Source organism: Meriones unguiculatus, chromosome X (assembly GCF_030254825.1).
Source record: "Meriones unguiculatus strain TT.TT164.6M chromosome X, Bangor_MerUng_6.1, whole genome shotgun sequence".
NCBI classification, from domain to species: Eukaryota; Metazoa; Chordata; class Mammalia; order Rodentia; family Muridae; genus Meriones; species Meriones unguiculatus.
In genome coordinates, this window is record NC_083369.1 from 14196365 (window position 1) to 14219455 (window position 23091).

At 38.1% G+C, this 23091-nt stretch overlaps 1 protein-coding gene across 1 annotated transcript in view; it reads left to right on the forward strand.

Moving 5' to 3' along the window:
- LOC110542913 (fibronectin type III domain containing protein 3C1-like) overlaps nucleotides 1-23091 on the forward strand; it is a 55475-nt gene that overhangs the window by 27070 nt on the left and 5314 nt on the right. Inside the window, exons 5-22 of the mRNA XM_060374627.1 lie at nucleotides 260-533; nucleotides 1926-2543; nucleotides 3784-3839; nucleotides 4310-4449; nucleotides 6486-6545; nucleotides 6989-7127; nucleotides 7816-7869; nucleotides 8935-9056; nucleotides 9161-9335; nucleotides 10340-10426; nucleotides 10614-10752; nucleotides 11335-11406; nucleotides 11839-11957; nucleotides 12077-12182; nucleotides 12589-12695; nucleotides 12907-13020; nucleotides 14253-14402; nucleotides 22515-22789. Coding sequence (XP_060230610.1) covers nucleotides 260-533; nucleotides 1926-2543; nucleotides 3784-3839; nucleotides 4310-4449; nucleotides 6486-6545; nucleotides 6989-7127; nucleotides 7816-7869; nucleotides 8935-9056; nucleotides 9161-9335; nucleotides 10340-10426; nucleotides 10614-10752; nucleotides 11335-11406; nucleotides 11839-11957; nucleotides 12077-12182; nucleotides 12589-12695; nucleotides 12907-13020; nucleotides 14253-14402; nucleotides 22515-22789 — 2807 coding nt within the window. The remainder of the gene's footprint in view (nucleotides 1-259; nucleotides 534-1925; nucleotides 2544-3783; nucleotides 3840-4309; nucleotides 4450-6485; nucleotides 6546-6988; nucleotides 7128-7815; nucleotides 7870-8934; nucleotides 9057-9160; nucleotides 9336-10339; nucleotides 10427-10613; nucleotides 10753-11334; nucleotides 11407-11838; nucleotides 11958-12076; nucleotides 12183-12588; nucleotides 12696-12906; nucleotides 13021-14252; nucleotides 14403-22514; nucleotides 22790-23091) is intronic.

A 23091-nucleotide genomic window follows, 5' to 3' on the forward strand; every position in this document is an offset into this window, starting at 1 on the left:
TTTTAATACCAGTACTCAGCAGGCAGAAGCCAGTAGATCTCTGTGAGTTCAAGTCAGCCTGGTCTGCATAGTCTGAAAATTTCATAGTGAGACACTGTCTCAAAAGAAATCAAGCTACTTGGGGGGAAAAAAATGAATGATCTTACCTCTTGACTATTGGTCTGTGATGCTTTAGGTTTCTAAATTAACAGCATATGATCTATTTCTAAAACGTAGTGATTTCTACGGATTTTAATATGTACATATGATTCCATTTTAGGTAGTGGAAGAAAATGGAATTCAAAAAATCATCGTTATGCCTCAGACACTTGACTATCAGATGCCTGTGGTAGCTCCTGCGCAACAACCCTTCACAGCAGCACCACCGCTCACATACCCATCAGCCCCTCAACTTTTGTACTCCCCAGCTCAAGGGGACTTTCCAATAACTTACATCCAAGAATCTGTTCCGCAGCAAATGCCGCCACCTCCACCACTACCGCCGCTGCCAATGCTACCACCACCACCACCATTTATCTACCAGGAACATCTTGGTAATACATACTTTTCTTCTATTGCAATTTTATTTTTTATTGGTATGAAGTGTTTGCCTGAAATGTACATCTGTACACCGTGTGTGTGCAGTACCTGCGGAAAACAGAAGAGGGCATCAGATCCCCCTGGAACTGAAGTTAGACAGTAGTTAGCTGCCCTGTCGGGGCTGGGAATTGAACCCAGATCCTCTCCAAGAGCACCCAGAGGTCTTAACCACTATGAGATTTCTCCAGCTGCAGTATATACTTTTCTTAAATGCAAAGCATTGTCACTGGTTGAGATATAAATTCATATGTGATATGGAAGTACAAGTGAGTCTGTCTGGGAATTGAGAATGCTGTTCAGTTAGCAGAGTACTTGTGTGGCATTCACAAAGCCCTGGGTTCCATCCCCAGTACCACATGAAATTAGACATGGTGGCACATGCCTGTAATGTCAGCATTCTCAATATGGAAGGAAGAGGATTCATCTGCTAGAGTTTGAGGCCTGCCTTGGATATATGTGATTTTTTTGGCTCAAGAAGAGGAGGAGTAAGATGATGATGATGATGACAACAACTATCTCAAAAAACAAAAAAACAAAAAAAACAAACAAACAAAAAACAACCAAACAGAAAAGAACAGGAGGGGAGGGGAAAGAAATAGGAGGGTAAGGGGGAAATATGGGCAAAGTATGTGATATACTTTTCCGAAGATGTTTTTGTGATGCATATCACTACATGCAATGAATATGTGCCAGTCAAAAGAGAAAATTTTACAAAAGTGGAAAAAATACAAAATTTTCAGTTTGTTAAAAGCAAACAGATTTGGACAGTTATTAAAGTGGAAAAAAGCAGAGGATGATAACATTTCCATGAATGATTGCATATCATGCATATATCTTAGGACTGATGATAATTTACAGGTAAAATGCTTATAAATGCTTAAAGTTTATGACCTAGGTAAAAAATACTCATTAAACCGAATTTTTATAAATATTTGTTTTGTTTCTATATAGCATGTAATTTGTGATATATATTTTTCCTGACTGGTCTATAAAATTAGATTGGAAAATCATAAAAATCTTGACTATTAATGTTATCTATTGAGAATATAAGAGACACTGGAAGACTGTCATCACAATCATCATAAGACCTTAAGATTTGAAAGTGAAGTTACTAGGAAAATAATGTATTTGCTCAGGTAATTTTTTGTGCCTATCCTTATACCATAAATAGATATACACAGAACATATACATAAATACTGAATATTTAGATTGAAGCAAAGTAAGAAAAACTTTTAAAGTAAAGCATGATTATTTATCAGTGATCTTTTGATGGTTAGGTGAAAGAAAGAATTTAAGAGAATATAATAATTATGATGACTGAACATTATCACATGATCTCTTTTAGAAACCTATCCTCATGAAAGAGTAAATCATAACCAGTTTGATGAAAAGACTGTTAAGATGGGAGAATATTCAAAGAAGAAAATGAGAGATCGCCAATTTGATGAACATAAAACCAGCTCCCTGTTTAATGATGCCCCTTTGCTTCTGAACAAAGCTGTAGACATGCCTGGTACTTCTGCTACTCTCTTTCCTTACACTGTGGATACAGCTCCAGGCACTCACACTGACAACAAAATCACTAGTTCTTCTGATCATGCCCCTAGCACTTCTACCTCAAATACCACTTTTTGCTCTGACGTCATGAACAGTGCTCCAGGTCCTTCCAGGAGTAGTTACAATCCAGTCACCTCTGATGGAACTCACAAATCATCAACTACTGATAGTATTCCAAGCTATGCTTCCAAAGCTGCTTGCAATGCTTTCACCTCGGAAAAGGCTCATACCTCCTCTTCAATTAATAAGGCTCTCAGACCTTCCGGTTCTGCCAGCATTTCCAACAATACCTGGTCTTATACTGAAAAAACTCATGGAAAGAGAGAAAATAATATGGGAAGTGGAGACAATAAGCAGAATTCAGGTGGAAAACAGAAAATTCAGTCATCAAATTCAGCACTGAAAGGTAAATCCAGGAATCCAATTTTGTTGCCGATAAGTACTCTCAACGTGTTTTTAAATAAATGTCTATTACATATAATTATTTATTTAGCCTTTGTATATGTGTGAATGAGGAGATCAGAGGGCAACTTGTGGGGATTTGTTTTCTTGTTTCAAACATGCAGATCCCCAGTTCAAACTCAGGTATAGTGCTGGGTGAAAATCACCTTTACTCACATGTCACCTCACCAGCCCATTTTAAATATTAAAGTGCCATTCTCTGTTTCTGCTTCTTCTTTACCTCATTACAGCTGCACCTACATTTTTATAATTTGTTTTAAATTTATTATTAGTTGACAAATAATAAGCCTACATTTATAAAGTACAATGTGACAATTTGACACATACTTATATATGTAATATATAAATATAATGTGGAAGTAGTAAATGAAGCTAACTAACATCCATCTTCTCACTTACCAATTAGGGTGGGTTTTTATTTTTTCTTTTTTTATGATGAAGCATTTTAAATGTATGTTCATTATATTGAAATATACCTTATATTGACTAGAGTCACCCTACCATGAAATAGCTCTCAAAACCTATTCCTCCAATATGAAATTTTATTTCCTTTGATCAGCAAGTACCCATATTCTTCCACACTGCTCCTATTCTCTGATGTTTCTTTCAATGTTACTAAATTCTACATGCAAGTGAGATCATGATATATTTGTTTTTCTGGGCTTACCTTATTTCAGTTAGTGTAATGTCCTTCGGGTTTACATATGTTGCAGCAAACTGGGACTTTTATTCTACCTTTGAAGTCCAAATAGTATATGCAGAACTCATAATTAGGCTGCCTTTTAAAATCATAAAGAACGCTAGAATGTATCTCAATGGTGAAGTGCGTGTATAGTATGCCAAAAGCCCCAGATTAAATTCCTAACAACACACACACACAACTACACATGAAATGATAATAATAATAATAATTCCTTGAATGTTTTTCTAGTTGTTTTCTAAGAAAAAATTGCAAATTTCAACTCTTCTTAGTTTGTCTGGTTTTACTTAAATAATTTATAAATATCCTTAGAATTTAATACATATTTTGGCCGGGTTCTGTTTTAAATATTATAAAGTATAATTAGGTCTTAGTAGTTTTCATAGTGATGATATATTTGTAGTGTGATAACAGACATAACTCTTTTCTCTTGTTCGTGTCAATATATTATTTTGTTTGAACTGTTTTTTTTTCTCACTTTCAGAACACAATACGAAATACAGAATACAGCCATGCTCTTTCAACATTGAAAAACCTGTGGTAAGTAACAAAAGTGATGATTTCATCTTCTTTTACCTTTTCAGTCCAAACCATGAAAATTCACTACTATTTTTCTTTGAAACATTTACTCAGTTAAAATTTTCATAGTCTTCATCAGCAATGCAATAACCCAAGGTGGAATCAATAAAGATAGGATTAGTGGCTAATTATTTACTTAATTATTTATTTAATTAGTAAATAAGTATTTAAGCACCTACTATGGGAATTACACATAATATTAAATGAAACTTTTAAATAAAGCTGTATTCAAGATTACAGATTAATCTGAGCATGGCAGCACATGTCTTTAATCTCAGCACTCAGGAAGGCAGAGGCAAGAGGATCGCTGTGAGTCTGAGGCCAAGCCTGCTCTACAAAGCAAGTCGAGGACAGCCAAGCTACACAGAGAAACCTTATCTCAAAAAAAGATACAGATTATGGTTATACTACTTGCATTTTCTTCATTTCAGGTTTCTAATATTCAAACCCGTTCTGCTATTATTTCATGGAGTCTGAACAGTACTGAGAAATATGACATTAATTCTCCTATGATATTTGAGTTGGCACTGTCTAGCAGTGGTAAAAATGGAATCTATAAAAACATTTATACGTAAGTCTTTTTCATTTTTTCTCATTATTTAATTCAAATATACTGTAGAAACATAAAAATATAGTCATTGTGCTCCAATGTATATCTAGGCTGAATTCTTCATTTTTGCCTAAATTCTTTTTGACAGGGGTAAGATTCTACTAGTAGGTTGCCAAATCAATCCACAAAGCCCATTATGATTATTTTATGTTATTTAAATATCAGTTCATCAGCCAGGCAGTGGTAGTACACACTTTTAGTTCAAGCAGATGGAGGCAGATCTCTGAGTTGGAGGCCAGCCTGTTCTACCTAGTGAGTCTAGGACAGCCAGAGCCACAAAGAGAAAAACCAAAATAAATAAATTAATTAATTTAATTAAATTAAATAACTAAGTAAGTAAGTAAATGTATGCCAGCTCATCCATTTTCAGCTACAGGCTTCCTATTAGACAAATTTGAACTCAAAGATAAAAAATTAAAAAAATAAAAATAAAAACTCTAGGTCCTCCTTTCACTTGGTTCATTTTAGAAACAAAAAGCCCCACATGATGGTATCTTTGGGTAAAGTAGTGAGATAATTTACATTTCAGTAGTAATTCAAGATTTGGACTCTGCTAAGAATTTCATTCCTGGAGCTGGTTACAAGAAAGAAATTGTGACAATAGCAAGATAAGTTCAGGGATGTGAATCAAAAGATAGAGCCAGGACTAGGGAGAATACAATGGATGATAGCATGAACATATTCTGAACAGCAGCCAGCCTGGATGGGAATGTAAACAGAGAGAGACAGGAAAGAAAAGACACGCAAATATAGGGGAAAGGACAATTATATACCCATGGATCAATGAGTAAGTGGGCCAGAGAATCATATACAATACTTTGAAAATAATACCTACCAATTTTATTTTCTAGAATTTGTCAGAGACTTGGAGTGAAAATGGGAATTTATGTAGTTTTATTTCTTTGGTAATTAGGTAAAATTGTTAGATTTAAAAATCACAACCAACAATCCTCTCTATCCTATGTAGGGGAGACGGGGAAAAGCAAAATTAACTTGAATGGAAATATTTTTCTGGTATGACATGTACTTTACAAATATCACTAGTTTAAAAAGAAATAAAACTTAGCTGTCAGCATTGGGAAGAGGAGGAAGAAGAGGAGCCACAGCAGGGAGAGGAGGTTGCCTGGTGGTTTACATCTCTGATTACTCTTCACTTTGAAGTAGCCTTTGCCTAAAAGTATCAACATCTTCCATTTTTAGAGTGGTCTTTTTAGGATCTAGAGCTAGAAGGAATTCCTTGGTATGGTGGAGTACACCAAGGTACTTATAAGTATTTGCTCAGGAAGACGTAAATACAGGAATATAATCCCTCTGTGTAACAGATGGGATCCCACCCAGAAACATCCCTCTGAAACTGAATAAATGAATTGCGTGAGACATGGTGTTCTTTGAAGTTTTGGTATCTACACTCTTTTAATGAGCTACTTAAAGGCAAATCTGTACTATTTCAGTTAAATATATGCGGTAGTAAAATGCAAATGGACTGCTCTGAATTAGTAATATAATTTTGGTGTGTGGTATAAAGATTTACTGAATGAAGGGACAAGCCAAACTCGGTGCTTTTGGTGGCTGCTTTCCTGATGACTAGCAGCCCCTTCCTCAGCTCCTTCAGCTTCTTCTTGATGCAGATGTGCAGATAGGTCGATGAACGGATGCGCACATGTGCATCCCCACCCTCTGAACTTGAGCACCTGCCTTCGAGACCTAGAGCAGCCCTGAGGTATGTCCACGAGCTGGTGAAAAAGCACGTACCTCCCGGGTCATACCATCCCTCAAAAACGTGATATGCTTGGTGAAGCGCTGCTACCCCTCCAGGGAGGCTTCAGCCCCCTGATAGCATTATTTTGCACAGGTATAATGTGCTTTAAAGACAGCCAAGCTTCAAGGAGAACCGTGCTTCATTGTCAGCTACTCAGTTATCATGAGACTAGGAAGAGCCGCTTGCTTAGCTGTTAAATATATGTGAGATCCCATATAAACAAAGGTTATCTTCACAGTGGTGGTGGAGTGACTGTAGCCCTACGTGATCTACAACCTTGCATGCTGTACTTTTTAAGGTAAGCACTCTGTCACACAAGACCTACCACCAGCCTGTGGCCAGCCAAGAGTCCTTAATCTATGAGTTTAGGGCTTAGAATTCCTGAAGTCAGTCTAGCTCTTTGCCAGCAAAGTGGCCTTTCCTTGCAGCTTCAAATAACCTGACCAGCATGCTCACGTAATTACACAACTGTAGTTTAGACTCATTAGGTTAGCAAAAAAAGAAAATCGATGAATAATGAAAGTGGGGGAAGAAATAAAAGGATCAGTGAGAGTGGGCAGGGAACAAAAGAGCATAAGGGGGAGGGGAGCATTAGCATATATTAAAGTGACATACTGAAATCCATTACTATGTATAATTAATATATGCTAACAAAAGAAACAACAACAAAAAATGTGTCTAGAAACACACGCTTGCAACTCGGTACTTGAAAGTTTACAACAATTGCTGTTACCCTTTCAGAGTTACGACCATAAGAGGCACAGAACACCGAAGTGTGTCTGAAGTGGTTAGCTTCACAACACAAGGCTGTGAACCAGACCCTCCTCTTGCACCCAAACTGATTAACAGAACCAAGAACAGCTTGAATTTACAGTGGAAAGTAAGGATTTTACTGATGAAAGCGTCTCAACGTGATTTTCAAATGCTCTCCTGTATCCTGAATTTTAAAGACAGATTATGCATTCTTTATCTAACTCCAGTGCTTTTCATAGTGAGCTTTCTCTTCTGTCTAAGAGATCATGCTACAGGCCAGGTGGTGCAGGTTTGTAATCCCAGCACTCAGGGAGGCAGAGGCTGGTGGATCTCTGTGGGTTTGAGACCAGCCTGGTCTATAGAGTCAGTTCCAGGACAGCCAAGGCTACACAGAGAAACCCTGTCTCTTAAAACAACAACAAAAGAATTGTGATTCTAAGAGATCATGCCAAGTGAATTGAGAAATGTCGATATAATTTTGATAATTAATAAAAAGAGAACTGCAGTTAAATTTGGGGTTTAATCATCCTAGTTACCAATAAGTCTACCTTTCCATGTTTTTAGATATTCCTTTTAATTGCCTTCCTTTTATGCAGTCTGGAAACATGAAGTATAGAATCAGCGTGTGTCTTGTAGACTGAAAAATGTGTTTTAACCTTAAATCCAAATTGTCATAAAAGTAAAATATCCGAAGACAAATTTTTACAGTAATTTATACCACTTTCATTGCATATACATACATATATAATATTTGTGGCACATATATGTACTATATAAAAACAACCCAAAATAATTTATCATTATGATCTTTTCAGGGTTCCAATGATAATGGATCCAAAATAAGCAGCTTTCTTTTGGAATGGGATGAGGTATGTACATTTATTTTTAATTATATTTTTTATTAAAAATATTTTTCCATACAATATATTCTAATTACTATTTCCCCTCCCCTCCCTAAATCACCCCTATACAAATCCACACCCTTACTTGTTCTCATTAGAAAACAGGCATCTAAAAACAAAAAGATGAAAATAATAATACAGTAAGATAAAATAAAAACAAACAAACTCGAATAGGATACAGGAAACAAATGAACAACAACAACAAAAAAGGAGTCAAAGAAAAAGCATAAGGAACATATATAGGCACAGAGATACACACATTCGTACACACAGAAATCTTTTAAAGATACAAACTCAGAAAGCATAATATACAAGCAAAAGACTTGTAGGGGTTTTTAATGCCAGACAAAGCATTATGAGCCAAAAAAAAAAAAACAAAAAACTCCAAAATTACCATTGGGTTTGTGTTGTTGTTGTTGTTGTTGTTGTTGTTGCCCAACTACTACTTGGCATACAGCCTGCCCTTAACTGTGGTTTGTACACCCAGTGAGACTCCATTGTAAGAAACTAATTTTTTTCTTTGCAAGCGGTTATCAGTTGGAGACAGCTTCTGGATTAGGGATTAGGGCTTGTTAGAAACAAGCTTCCCTTCACAGTGCTTGTTTCCAGCTCCCTTTCCGTCAGAATAGGGCAGGCCTCCCAAAGATAACCAAACATGGCATATAAGACTAGGAAAATATCTTCATATCAAGCTAGATGAAGCAACCCAGTAGGAGAAAAAGAGTTCCAAGAGCAGGCGAAAGAGTCACACACACACACACACACACACACACACACACACACACACACACAGTCACTGTTAGAAATCTCACAAGAACCAAGCTAACAGCCATAACATAATCATAGAGGACCTGGTGCAGAACACTTTGGGGTTTGAAAGGACGAAGGTACTTTCTCAAGACCCCATCGGGCTTAGACCTGATGCACAGTTATTTTTTAAAATCACCTGATTGTGAATGATTAATGCTATGGTGAACATATGTTAAATGTGATGTTTTAAAACATTCTAATATTTTTATATGCATTGTCAAGGGTAAAGGTGAAGACTTCAAAAGTTGTTACAGTGGCCCCATGAAACAGCACAAGATCATTAAACTGCGTGCTTCTACAAAGTATTCATTCAGATTAGCTGCCAAAAATAACTTCGGCTGCAGGTACATTGAATTTTTTTTGTACCATTGAAAATCTGCTTTTCAAAGTCTGAAATACTGCATTCAGATCCTGAAACTAATGCTTTCATATTACTATATTCTTTCAGTAATTTCAGTGAAATAGCGGTCTTCTATACATCAGGGAACACACCTCCAACACCGCTGCCACCTAAGCTGAAAGAAGCAGGGGTCTACAGTTTGTCACTAGAGTGGTGTGCCCCGAAAAACCTAAGCCCAAATGACACTCTTACTTATGTGCTAGAGATGGATGAAGCAAAATATGTAAGTTTTTCTTTTTTAAATACTATGGTCTTTAGCCTCACCGTTCAACTTTTTTTTGTATTCACTTCTCACTTGGGAAAAAAAAAAAAACAACCTTGATTCCCTGTGTTCTGAATGTGATCAATGCAGAGCCACTGTTGGGCAAGTCTGCATAGGCCTCCTTATCCCCAAACTAGCTTAATGCAAGAACAGCACCTCCATGTCTCTAGCTCCAGGCCTGTTCTGGATGACTCCCTGTGGTCACACATACCTTTCAGCACCTTCACAGAATTCTGCCAAGCTATGTGCTTTCTTCATCTCAGTTTCCTCCTGAGGGTGGGCAAGTACTTCATTCCACTCTGAACTTCCAAATCTGTGTCAAAGAGCTAGTCAATTTAAAAAACAACCATAAATTACTGTGTACATGTTACCAAATTTTAAATAAAGCAGATAACATTGAGATATGTTCTGGGTTGTAACTAATAGGCTAGTTGCTTACATGTGTGCTATCTTATTAAATCTTGAAAAATAGAACCATTGAAATAGAAATTCTGTCCATTTTTTTATTTAAAATAGATTCTTCTCTCATATAATACCGTTTCCCTGACCAGTTTCCCTTCCCTCCACTCCTCCCTCTATACTCCTCTGTACCCCAGATATAACCTCTCTTTCTGTCAGAATAAGGCAGGCATCCCAAAGATAACCAAACATGGCATATAAGACTAGGAACATATCTTCATATCAAGCTAGATGAGGCAACCCAGTAGGAGAAAAAGAGTCCCAAGAGCAGGCAAAAGAGTCACACACACACACACACACACACACACACACACACACAGCCACTGTTAGAAATCTCACAAGAACCAAGCTAACAGCCATAACATATACATAGAGGACCTGGTGCAGAACACTTTGGGGTTTGAAAGGACTAAGGTACTTTCTCAAGACCATTCAGGTAGACAACAGATTGAAGCTATACCTTGAACCTGGGCTTTCTCCCTAAATTCATTGTCCTCCATTTTCAGGGATTAGGTTTTAAACCTAAATACAATGGAGAGGACCTTTCCTGCACTGTAAGAAATCTTCAGAGAAATACTACATACAAGTTTCGGGTATGTGGCATGACTTATAAATTGGTGTTGTGCTTGCATATAAGATCACTGAAGAAAGCCAACTGCTGGTGCTTTCCTTTGAAATGAAACTTTACTTTGCATTTAACTCTTGTAAGTTCTCATTCATCTGGCACACTACACATTATTATGCCAGTGATCAACAAAATATTCTCTTTCACTCAAACAGATTTTTGCCTACAATCTGGAAGGAAGAAGCAACTCCAGTGGAGAAGTAAGATACAGTACTCGTCCAGCTAGCCCTGGATGCCCTAAAAAACCATATGTCATGGGAGCAATCCATGCACGTCAAGTGAAAATTGGATGGGGTAAATAATGCTTCCATGTTTAAACTTTGTTTTCTCAATATTAGTATTTGCTATTGAAGAGAAATCTTTCTGCAACTGCCCTAAGCAAAATATTGTCATTTGCCTGTGAAATATTCTGCCATATGAATGAGTTTAGTTGTAACCCCTATTTTTTTTTAATTGCTACTGAATTTCCTATTGCTAGCTTAACATATGAAAAATTGTTGAACTTTGTATGGAACCTTAAATAACATTCTAAGTGAAATTTATTGATTTCTAACATAAGTACCATAGTTAGAAGTCTGTGTCAGAGATAAATGTCAGCTTAACGAGAAATTATATTTATGCAAATTTATTACCTCTAAACTAGGTAAGTGATAATTATTCCACATACACTCATCATTTCCGTCTCTTCCCAAGAATTTTGAAATGCTCTCTAAATGATTGATGAGCGATATCGAATGTATATAGCTTGTATTATGTTGAGATTATTAATATATAGATATTAATATAACAATGTGCCATGATAACATTTTATGAGATAAGATTTTAGTGAAAGACTTGTATTTTCAATAATCACTTACAAATTATTTCTCCTTTTAGACTCACCCAAAGATAATGGTGGGATGAACATTTCAAGTTACAGTTTAGAAGTTAGTGAAAATTCAAACGGTGGTAAGGCAATACAAATTTTAAAAGATTTTCTTTTGGTATAATCTTACACTCATCTAGAAATTATGAAAAGAATAGATTTCCCCTGTAAAATTTTCACTTAGCTTCACTGAATAGCAGCATCTTATGTAACCATAGTACAATTACCAGAACGAGAAAATTGATATTAATACACACCTATAAACCAAACCCCAGAATGTAATTGGATTCCTTTGGGTTTTATAAGAAATAACTATTTACTGATCCCTTATACTTGTTGTTTAATTCTACTGGGAATGAAATTATTTTAACAATCATAAAAAAATTATTAGATCAAGTTCTTTTCCAAAATGGTTGTTTCTTAGCACACACACATATATATATATATTGCATACATTAGTTGTTAACGGGGTTTATAGATAATTTATGAATAAATTGAACCAATTTTTTTTTCAGCGAATCTCTGGAACATAATCTACAATGGCACTCTACAAGAATTTCTGTATGATGACCTCCAACCAGGCACCACATATAAACTGAGAGTCTTTTGCACTTCATCTATAGGCCAAAGCCAGGTAAGAAAGCAGAAAAAGTCTTCAAATTGAATATTGAAATAAACTGTAATATTATTAAAAGTCTCCCAAAGCTGATCTTGAATTGAGTATAGTAGTAAAATGCTTTGTATTTCTCTTAGCCTTCAGAGGTATTGACAATTCAGACACCTACTCTTCCTCCTGAGTCTTGCCGTTCACTGTCCTTAAATGGTAAAACAAAGGGCAAGAACACCAACCTTCTCCTTGGTAAGTAATGCTTCCTATGTGATTGACAACTGTCCTTAAACTTCCTGTCCTGTGACTTTTGTTTTGTTTGCATGTGCTAATATTATCAACTACAGTTTCCTTTTAGTACAGAATTGAATAATTCTTAGCAAAACAACTCTTGGTGATTGAAAACCAACTTTCTAATGTCTAAGTGAAATTATGAGCTTAGTTGATGCAATGAGCTTTGAGTCTCTAAGTATTTTAAAAGTTTTCTTAATTCACTCTACCATATGTTGTATGTTAAAGAAACATCACTAAAAACTAGGGACTTAGTGTGGAGCTAAAAGATAGTATGTGTGCTTAGTATTCACAAAACACAGGGTTCAGTCACTAGTACAATGATAAATTTGGGGGGAAAACTGAGGGCATTTTGTATATTTTCTAGACAAACGTTCTGTTAATGGGAACTTGAAAACACCTTTGCGTGGCAAAAAATCAAAAGGTCCTCGGAATGACAGAAAGGAGTGCCCCAACTCTGAAAAGAAATGTGCAGTAAGTACATTGATTCCCGCAAAACCCACAGTTTCTGGTTACACACGTAAAACAGGAGTAGAAAGTTATACCATTTTGGTGGCCCCCTTGTGCTTCATTTCACTTTGAATGAATACATGCTTGCACTGTACTTTGTTGTCAAGGTGAGGAGTGACCATGCCTGCAAAGTCGTGCATGTGTTTGTTGATTTGTATGTCTGTTTAATTTGTAGCTTGGATCTCAGGCAATGAAGTGTGGAACTGTACAAGCCTGGCACCCTCCTTCTCGGTGTGGTACACCTGTGCTAACCTGCAAGGCTCCAACCTGTGTTATTGTCAGTTGGGAAGTATGTTACCAATTCAACACTTTATTCATTTTGCCAATACACAAACACGTTAATCATTTAGACCATTTTGGGGGGGGGGAATGAAATGAATCAAATTAAAGTTAGATCCCAGAACCCTCAGACCATGTTTCTAAAGCATACCTAGGACCCAATACCACTCAGATCATAAAGACTACAGAACTAATAATCTGCTCTTCGAATCTCAGCAAACATTCGGGGACCAAAGTAAACCATCAATGGGTAACTAACTGAATTTTTAAAGCTACTGCAAGAGACAGTGAAGGTAAAACAATTTTTAAGAAGTTTAATTTTCTGTGGCTCTAAGGACTGGTCCCAGGGCTTCATACATGCTAGGCAAGCACTCTACTTCTGAACAATAGCCCCAGCCCAGATTAGTATCCTTTGAAGAACTTCATTGGGAAATCTGGTACTCTAATATGTACCTACAATGTGGAACGTACACAGTGTTAAAGATTTAAAAATATACTTTTACAGCCATGTGAATGTCTTACCAAACTAATTAAACTTTTAAAAATAAAGAATTAGCCTTATAATGGAGCTGGTTTCCGCCTTCCACCTTCCCGATGGTGAGTGCTCTCTGTCACGAACAACTCCACATTTGGCTAAGGCCAAGGATCTGGCTTGCTTCCATGTATGTGGACCTATCTGCATTGCCCACATGGCATGCTGGGGTTGGCTACCCAGAGGCTATTTAAGCTGTGGGCTGGCTTTCCCCAGGGTCAGATGATTGTTCAAGGTTCCTGAATAAACTGCATTGAAAAAAAAAAAAAAAGAATTAGCCTAACTAGCTAGGCATATAGGTTTATTTAGGTTATTCTCTTTTTTCCCCTAATCTCAAGCAATGATAATTTTTTTAACCTTGACACAAAAGACTTAGTCTGTTAATAATGCATGACAGAACTGATTATTCAACTAATAAAGGCTAGATCACCAGAGCATGTGACTTACCATACTAACCAATGATAATTTTAAACAATATTAATACATCTGTTTTCATTCATGTAATATGTAGAATTAGTAAGTCCCTTTTCTTACTTTAACTTGTGTCTTTCAGTGTTACTACAGTGACCTGACTGTGTTTGTTTCTACACATCTCCATCCTGTATCACTTGATGGATTACAAGATTTCATGTTCTATTTTTCTCCCGAGCATCTAATATGGTAATCGCTTAGAAAAAGAATTGAATTTCTGTGTCTGTTCCATCTTTCAGATTCCTAAATGCAATGGTTCTGAAATCACTGATTACCGACTACAGTGGGGGCAGGTTGAAGATTCCATGAGTTTGATTTACACTGGCCCTTGTCTGAGCTATGAAGTTAAAGGTCTTATTCCGGCAACCACGTATTTTTGCAGAGTCCAGGTAAAGCTGACATTTCCTTCACTATAAAGAGGGCAACAGCTATTAACCTGTATGTCCCACATATTTAATACTAGAGACATTTCCAATGTCAATACCGGAGTAGAGTCAAGAAGGGAAGGATTTTCACATCACGAATATTGCTTATATTTAACAACAGCATTTGGGGTTCCTTCGTTTGTTATTTAAAGGCCACATGATTTCGCATGTATTTCCCATTCCATCTTGATATGCCATATTTCCTTTGTACTTTTGTGTTTTTCAGTTTTTTCTTAACTTAGAAATTACCTAAAATGCTTATTAAAAACACTGAGTGACTCCAGCCAGGCTAGTAGTACATGATTCTCAGACTTTTGGAAGCTGATGCAGGAGGGTTTCCACATATTTGAGATCATCCTGGGATAGTAAGTTTAGGGCTAGCCTGGGGTGTAGAGTAAGACCCTCTCTCAAACAAATATGCCTCATTCAGGCCAATGTAATCAGGTTTTGTTGGTGGTGGTGATGGTGATGATAGTCTTGGTGTTGGTGTTGGTGTTGGTGTTGGTGTTGGTGTTGGTGTTGGTGTTGGTGTTGGTGTTGGTGTTGGTATTGGCACGGTGGTGATCGGTTGGTTGGTTTTGGTGTTTTGATACAGGATTTCTTTCTGTAGCCCTAGCTGTCCTGGAACTTTCTCTGTAGACCAAAATGTCCTTGAACTCAGAAATCCAACTGCCTCTGCCTCTCAGAGTGCTGTGATTAAAGGTGTGTCCCGCTACTGCTTGACCAATTAGTTCCTAATCTCCAAGTGTGGTACTCACTATATTTAAAAAGCATGTACAATGACTGTAAGAAGAAAAGACAAAGGTTCTCAAAGTCAAGGACAAGTTTATTTTGAGATCAGTTTGGACAGACTCTGATCAGAAGTCAAAACATAAGACAATGAACTTCTTTTACTTTCTAAGGTTGTTAAAAGCTTGGGTTTTGAAAGGGGCTACTTGGGTGCGGGGGTGCTGGGAATTTTCCTGAATGATCAAAATGGGTTTCTTGGTTAGATGAGATGGTGTTAGTGATTAAACTGTGATGTGCAAGAATGGTATATTCAGTTAAAGTCTGGCTTCAGAAAACTGAAACTATTATTTTCATGAAAGGGATCACTATTTCGGCCAGAATGGGGCTGACTTCAAGGCAAGATGGTCAGGCATCTGTTCTCTCAGTTTAAGTACTATGGTTTGGTAGGAAAAGAGAGCAACCAAGTCTCTAGTAGTACTTTCTGCTAGAAAGGGGTGACGGTCCTAAGAATGAAGGGTCTGAAGGAGGAAGACATATTTAAGATGTTATTGTGAAGTGATCCTGTCAGCCAATACCTTCTGGGAAGCATTAATAAAGCAAGTGAGGAAAAGGAGTCCCAGGATGTTCATGATAATCAGGAGAAACAAAAGGAACAACCTAAAATGTGAAAGGGTTCATCATGAGGTGGAGGAACTGCTGAAGAGAAATGGCTCTGTCATTTAATATTTTAATTTAATTTTATAAGCATGCCTGCCATCCACAAAAGCCAGAGGAGAAGGCAGGAGTTCTCCTGAAACAAGCTTTAAAGGGAGCTGTGGGCCACCATGTGGGTCCTGAGAACTGGAGCCAGGGCCTCTGGAAGAGCAAAACTTGCTGTTAATTGTCAAGGCATATCTCCACCCCACTAGACTTTAAACCATAGGTACCATTTCTGCCAGAGCTGACAAACAGGTAGAGAAATAGCACTGTTCATTCAGAATGGTGCATTCAGAAGTGCACACACAGCCCAATGGGTGGCTTCTAGAAGACAGTTCTACATGAGAACAGCAGTTAGGTAACATATCTGGTATTGGAATCTTAGGAGTTAATGTGCACTGCTCTTGATGCTCTCTAATAGTTGCTTGGAAAGAAGGGTTACCTGGTTATTCACAAGATGTAGGTCCCAGTATCCAACTGCATCAGGACTTTCAGGGTTGCTAGGAGAAGGATCATCTGCACTGCTTTGAGGCCGTGATGGAGGCTAAAACCAGGATGGGTACATCAGAAGGGAGAAGAGACTGTGGGGTATAGAAAGAAAAGGGAACATTTCCCTTATCTGATTAACAAGGAGGCACATGTGGATTTAGAGAGTGCAAGTCCAGAAGATTCCAGTGGTATACGTCAGGCAGGGGAAAGGTCAGAGCAGGATATCTGGAAGAGCTTCTCTGAGTGTTCACATTTGGGGTGAGTGAGTGTGCCAGACAGAGATGGAGTATATAAAGTCTAATGGGTGGCATGGCAGTCTGAAGGGGGCACCTCCAAGGTTGAGTTCTGAGGGTATTGGAATTTAGCAATGGGATTTTAGAGAAATTGTGGGCAAGAATCAAATAGCAGGTAGAGATGGAGTTGGAGAGGGACAGAGGAGGACTAGGAGTTTGAAAAGAAGGACAAGGGGAAATGAGGACAGTGACGTCCTCCCTAACAGCTGAAGGATCAGGCTTTGGTCACTAATTGCTTAAAGGTGAACATTTCAGTTAGTCTAAGGAGTTCACCAGACTGAAGAGAAAGAGCTGTCCCAGTGTGGTAGATAGTGTAGTTAGCTTGAGGCTGCACAGAGAGGAGTGAAGGCTGCCAGCAGGTATGGAGAAAGGAAACACAAGGGATGCAAAGGGGGACTTGGCAGGCCAGGCAAAGGGACCTTTGGGTTGGCCTCCTAAAGAGATGTTGAGGGGGTTGTAGGCAGGTAAGAAATCTGTGGTCCCGTGCACACATTCAGTTTCAGGTTTGCTACCAGGCATGGTGCAGTTCCCCTGTTGAAGAAAGCCAAGCAGATATGGAGCAGGAAAGCCCAGTCTGCTACCAGGGACACAAACATAGTGCCAACATGAGGAGAACAGGGAGGAGTTATGGAATTTCATGAGGTTGGTGGGTAGAAAGACAGTCTCGATGAGGTATGTAAGTTAGAACCCCTGTCTGAGGCGGGGAGAGTAGTAGAAGGGACAGGTTGGGAAGTGGATCAGAGAGTATGTCATCAGCCCTCCCTGTCCTCCAGGATGCAGTTGAGACATATCGAGCTGGGTCTTTTGGTTAGGTACTAGTAGGACTCCTGAAATAGGTCTCCTGAAATTCAAACTCTGGTTGAGCTGAGCTGTTCTGCCTGTGTGATGGGGTGAGGTGGGGGGAGGAGATGAGTGATGTAGACAGACGAAAGAGAGAGTGGGGCCCATCCTGGTCCTAGACTCCTAGGCCAGCCCAGAGTTGGGCCATTCGATTCCCCAGGGAGACAGCCTTTGTCTGATGGCCTTTCCGGTGGATGACAGCATCCCCTTTGGACATGCTTCCAGGAGGAGAGGGAAAGGCCTCTCATTGATGATGGTGGTGGCCTTTGGTGTGAGGAAACCTGATTTTCTCCAAATCTAGGAGATGGAGTGAATGATGCTATAAGTAGGTAGGTACATGTAGAATCAGGATAGATGTAACTGCAGAGTTTCAGGCTGAGGGAAGGACCCTGGTGAGTGGAGTGAGCTCTGCCTGCTAAGGAATGGTCTTAAGAAGAAGGAAGATTGCCTCCTCCACTCACTGAAAATGAAAGCAGTTGATATTTTCATAATACCCATCAACAACAAAATCCCAACAAGGGGGGTGAGGTTATCCTTGAGTGTGCTACCCCCAGTCAACCAATCCAGGGTCCCAGGAATGGGAGTGGAATTGAGCTGGCGAAAAGCCTAAGGGCTTCATCTACTGTCTTTTTGAGTAACTGTGAGGTGTGTACGTGTGTACGTGTCACAAGCAAGGATATTATCTGTAGCTGGGAGCAGAGTGTCAGAGATTCTGGAGGACAGGCCTGTACAGAGGCTGCAGGGTAGAGAAGGCTGACGTACAAGACTGGAGGCAAAGGGAGGAAACAGAGGAGAGGACAGGAAAAAACAGGTTAATAAAACGTAGATTGAAGGCTGTGGGGCATAACAAGATCGGCAGTTGCCTGAAGTTATAGATATAAAGCCCCAGCTCTGACACATGGCTTCAGTTTGTTTAGATAAATGGGCTACAGGCTGGAGTGGTTAGTAGGCCAGAGAGCTCAAGGCCTGGTTACACATGTTGGGAAGGTAAAAGTGAACAGTACTTGGGGAAGAAAGTACCCTTGAGATCTAAGAGAGTGAAGTGAGTTTTTGATTTGTAGTGAGGTGCCAGGGGGTTGAAAAAGGAGGGAAAAAGAAGGAATGAGGGGTCAGGTCCATTGGGTAGATGAGAACAACTGAACAGTTGGCCTGATCTGAAGGCCCTGTATGAGGTGGTGGAAGTCCTTGGATTTAAGGGATGCAAGGATAGGAGTATTTGGCAGGAAGGAGTTCTGGGGATGAGGATGACTGACACAAGGAGGAAAAAGATGATGTCTTTGAGTCTCCATAGCCCCACAGGGGAGAATAGGTATTGAGGTATTGAAGTAAACTGAGGAGGTGTCTCTGGGGTAGACATTCACCAGTTAGGAGACTGGGCAATTATTAGACAACTTATGTGCTACACAATGGAGTCTGTCTGGGGAAAAAAAATCAAGAAGAAAATAAGAGACAGACAAATTTATTTTGGGTTAAACATGAGGGCTCTCATCAGGAAAAGACAATGATAGAGCAAACCTCTGTTCTGCAGGTTAGGATTTTTATAGGGCTTGTGGTGGTAGGGTGGTCAGTGGTCTGGACATTTGTTGGCAGAGCTGAATGGCCAAATGATGAATTGGTGGTGTCAAACTAGGATGAATGGTATTAATGGTTTTGATGTTGTGGAAACTGAAAACTATCAGTTACATGAAGGAAGAAGATAACATGGCTGCTTAAACAAGACCTGCACAATGATACCAGTTGACATGCTAACATAGATGGGGGAAATTCCATAAGCCCCACCCCTAGATGATATACAGAGGTAGATGATGATATGAGGTACAGGCAATTAAAGACTGCTGAGAGAGGTATCACTCTTCTCCAGGGATGAAACTTTAATAGGTTATGTGTTCTCAAGGGCTCAGTGCCAAACACACACACACACACACACACACACACACACACACACACACACACACTGCATATATGTGCAACACTAAACTCAGAATTTTGCATTCATGTGTTTATTTTCATATATACAAATGTATGTACATATATATCACAATAATAAAGAATAAGACGCCATGGAGTTGAAAGTTATGGAGCATAGGAGGGACTGGAGAGAAGGGGGAGAGGAGACAATATAATTATATTTTAATTAAATAAAATGAGTCTTCTCAGGTTGGAATGGGGCTGCCTTCAAGATAAAATGGCTGTCCTTTTGCTCTCTAAGAGACAGTTATTACAGTTAAGACAACCTTTATAGAATCTTTATTCCAAACAAATTGATTTCTACCTGCAAACTGTGCTCCTCTACCTGTCTTGGTCCTCAAAATCAGTTCTTCCAGAAATGTTTCCCATATACCAGCTGGAAGTGTTCCGTTCTTCTGAAGGACTGGAATTATAATGTATGTAACTTCACCATTTGAGGGGGGGAGCACAAACTTAAAATCATCTGAAATGTGCTCTCTGCAGAGTTTAAGCCATCAAAGCCATCGCAATACCATAGGGCTGCATGTGAGCCTTAACTGTAGGCCACTTGCCTAGCATGTGCGAAGGCCCTGGGTGTCAAACTCAGAGCAACTCAGCCCTACCAATATGAGAGAAAGAAAAAATAAAGGAGGAAATGCTGAGCATGTGGTTCATAGTTAGAACCCCAACACTTGGGAGATGAAGACAAGGAAATCACAAGATCGAGGTTAGCCTGGACGAGACAGTGATGCCTTCTTCCTAGAAGGAAAAAATGAATTAAGTAGTGAGTGTTTAAATATTGCTGCGTTGGACAAAGGTGGTATGTATCTCAGCAGAATACTTGTTTGTCATATTCAAATCACTGTGTTCATCCTTAGTACCATGAAAATAAAGAGAAAGAAAGAAAATACTGACAAATATAAGGTCAAATTTTAAGTCAATTTTTCTTCATTTATTTCTTTCGTTGTTGTTGTTGTTTTTACTTTATATACTCCTTAAGTCATATTCCTTTTTCTTCTCTTCCTCTTAGTTTGGGTTTGGTCCTCACTGTCCTAGCTCATTGATATTGTTTGAGATCTTTCTGTGTTTTTCAATGTAGGTATTCATTGATTTAATCAACTTTCTGTTGTTTCCCTTGAGTTTTGGTGTGCAACTTTTTGTTGTTTCCCTTTGAGTTTCTATTTTCATTTGTTTAAAGAAAAATTTAAGTCTCCCTCTTGACTTCTTTGACTATTAGTTGTTCAAGATCAAGGTCTTTATTTTCCATGCATTTATACTATTTTTTCGGCTTTTCTTATTATTTCTAGTTTCATTTTATTATGAATAGAAAAGATAGTCAAGGGTTTGGGGAGATGGTTCAGTGAGTAAAACTGCTTGCCACATATGTATGAGGATCTGCGTTCAAATTCCCAAAACCTACATAATAGCATTTGCATCTATACTTTTAGAACTCTTACAAAGAGATAGGAGGCAGGGGCAGGAAAAAGTCTACCAGCTTACAGGCCAACTGTACTGGAATACGCAGCAGAAAAACGAAAAAGAAACTCTGTCTCAAAATACTTAGAAGACAAGGACCAATTTCAAAGCTTGTCCTCTGACACCACACACATACATTGTACAGATACACCCGTCATACACATACACAAACACTGTCAAAATCATTTCAGTGTTGCAAGCCTTTTTGAGAGTCACTTTGTTGCCTGTCCTGAAAATGTTCATGTGCATATTTGCTTTAGGATACAATTTAACTCTGCTCTTTCTTTGTTGATATTCTGTTAGGATAATGTGACTATTGCTGAAAGTAGGATGCTCAAGTCTCCAATTATTACTGCATTGGAATCTGCCTCTCCAATGAGGTTAATCATAATTTGCTTTATATATAAAGGTGTTCCAAAATTTCACAGATAGCCCTTTAGAATTCATTATATAATGATACTCTTTGTTTCTTCATATTCTTTTGATTGAAGGTTATTTTTTTTTCTGATATAAGTATGGTTACTTCTGCTTTCGTTCAGATTACATTTGCACAAAATATCATATTCTTATTCTATGCTTTCTCATTCAGTGTGTGTGTGTCTGTGTGTGTGTGTGTGTTCTTAAAAGAATAAGTGTGTTTCTTGCAAGCAGCCTATAATTGGGTCTTGTTTTACAACTAGTAACATATTTTTTCTTAAGATAGGATCTTTTTATGTAGCCCAGGTGGCCTTGAACTACTGATCCTTCTACCAAAAAGTACTGGGATTATATGTATGTGACACCATGCCTGGCACTCTGTATGTTTTAATCAGAAAAGTTTAATACAGAATGATCTTTGACCATAGTGGAATCAAATTATAAATCAATATAAAAAGAGCATAAATGTTTGTCAGAAAGGAATTAAGTGATACATTTCTAAATTATTCATGGTCAAAGATGAAATCTCAAAGAAACACACATTTAATGTTCAGAACTATAGTCATGAAAGAAACTCAAGTCTATACATTAAAAAAAAAAACACTTAGAAATTTCCATTCCCAGATGGTTTCACTGGAGAATTCTACAAATAATTTAAATAGAAATTAACAGTGAGTTACATCTCCCTTTCAAGAAAATAGACACTAAAATAAAACCATAAACCAAGCCAAGCAAAATGGCATGTATATGTTGTCTCAACTACTCAAGGCTGAAATGATAGGATCCCTTAAGCCCAGAGGTTTGGTCCAACCTGGGCCTTATAACAAGAAATCTGTCTCCTAAAAATAAATAAGATATAGAGAGACTGATGAGCAGTTAAAAGCACAAAATGAAATAGTAGTAAATTTGACCTACTCAAAGTCTAAAGCTTTTACTTTTCTACCTTCTAAAAAGGATAAAAAGTATAATTTTCCTAAAGTATTCCTATTAATACTCTAGACTTTCTTTCTCTCATGTGAACTGCTGACATTCCTAAAGACACAGCCTGCAGGTCTCAGCGTGTATTTTTGCCGTGTAGAACCAAATTGTTGAACTATGGATGTAGAACTCATTGTTGTGTTATGCAACAAAATGGTTTGTGCAGAGAAAATAGTTAAAATTAATTACTGACAAATCATGTGTTTTACAGGCTGTAAATATAGTTGGGGTTGGAATGTTTGGAGGAACTGGAAAAATAACTACACCTGGAACTGTCCCAGCAGTAGTTCCAATGTTACAAGAAGTTGAAAACAAATTGCCTGCCAAATTGTCTTCAACTTGCCTAGCTATCCAATGGGAGGAGCCAGACTGCCATGGCTCTCCCATCACCGGATATAACATTGAATATGGAGGTAAAAAAATCTTGACTGTCAAAAGAGTAACAGAGCATGTCCTGAAAAATCTACAACCTAATACTACATATAGGTAAGTCACCCATATCTTGTCTGGGTAAATGGAAAGAATGTTGAGAATTTCGAGCAGATCTACATGTCTGTATTTAATACACTTCAGATTTCTTTTAAAGATGGTCCTGCTTTATTAGTGAAATTTAGTAATAGCAAGAGCCCATTTCTGCTTTTTATCAATAATTTTCCATAGTAGCTATATTAGGAAACGGTCTTGTAATCAGTATGATAGTCATTCTGTGTAGAGATATAGAGGGTTGGCTTACATGAAGAAAATATTTATGTATTAAATATAAATTCATGTATTTTAACTTATTTTTA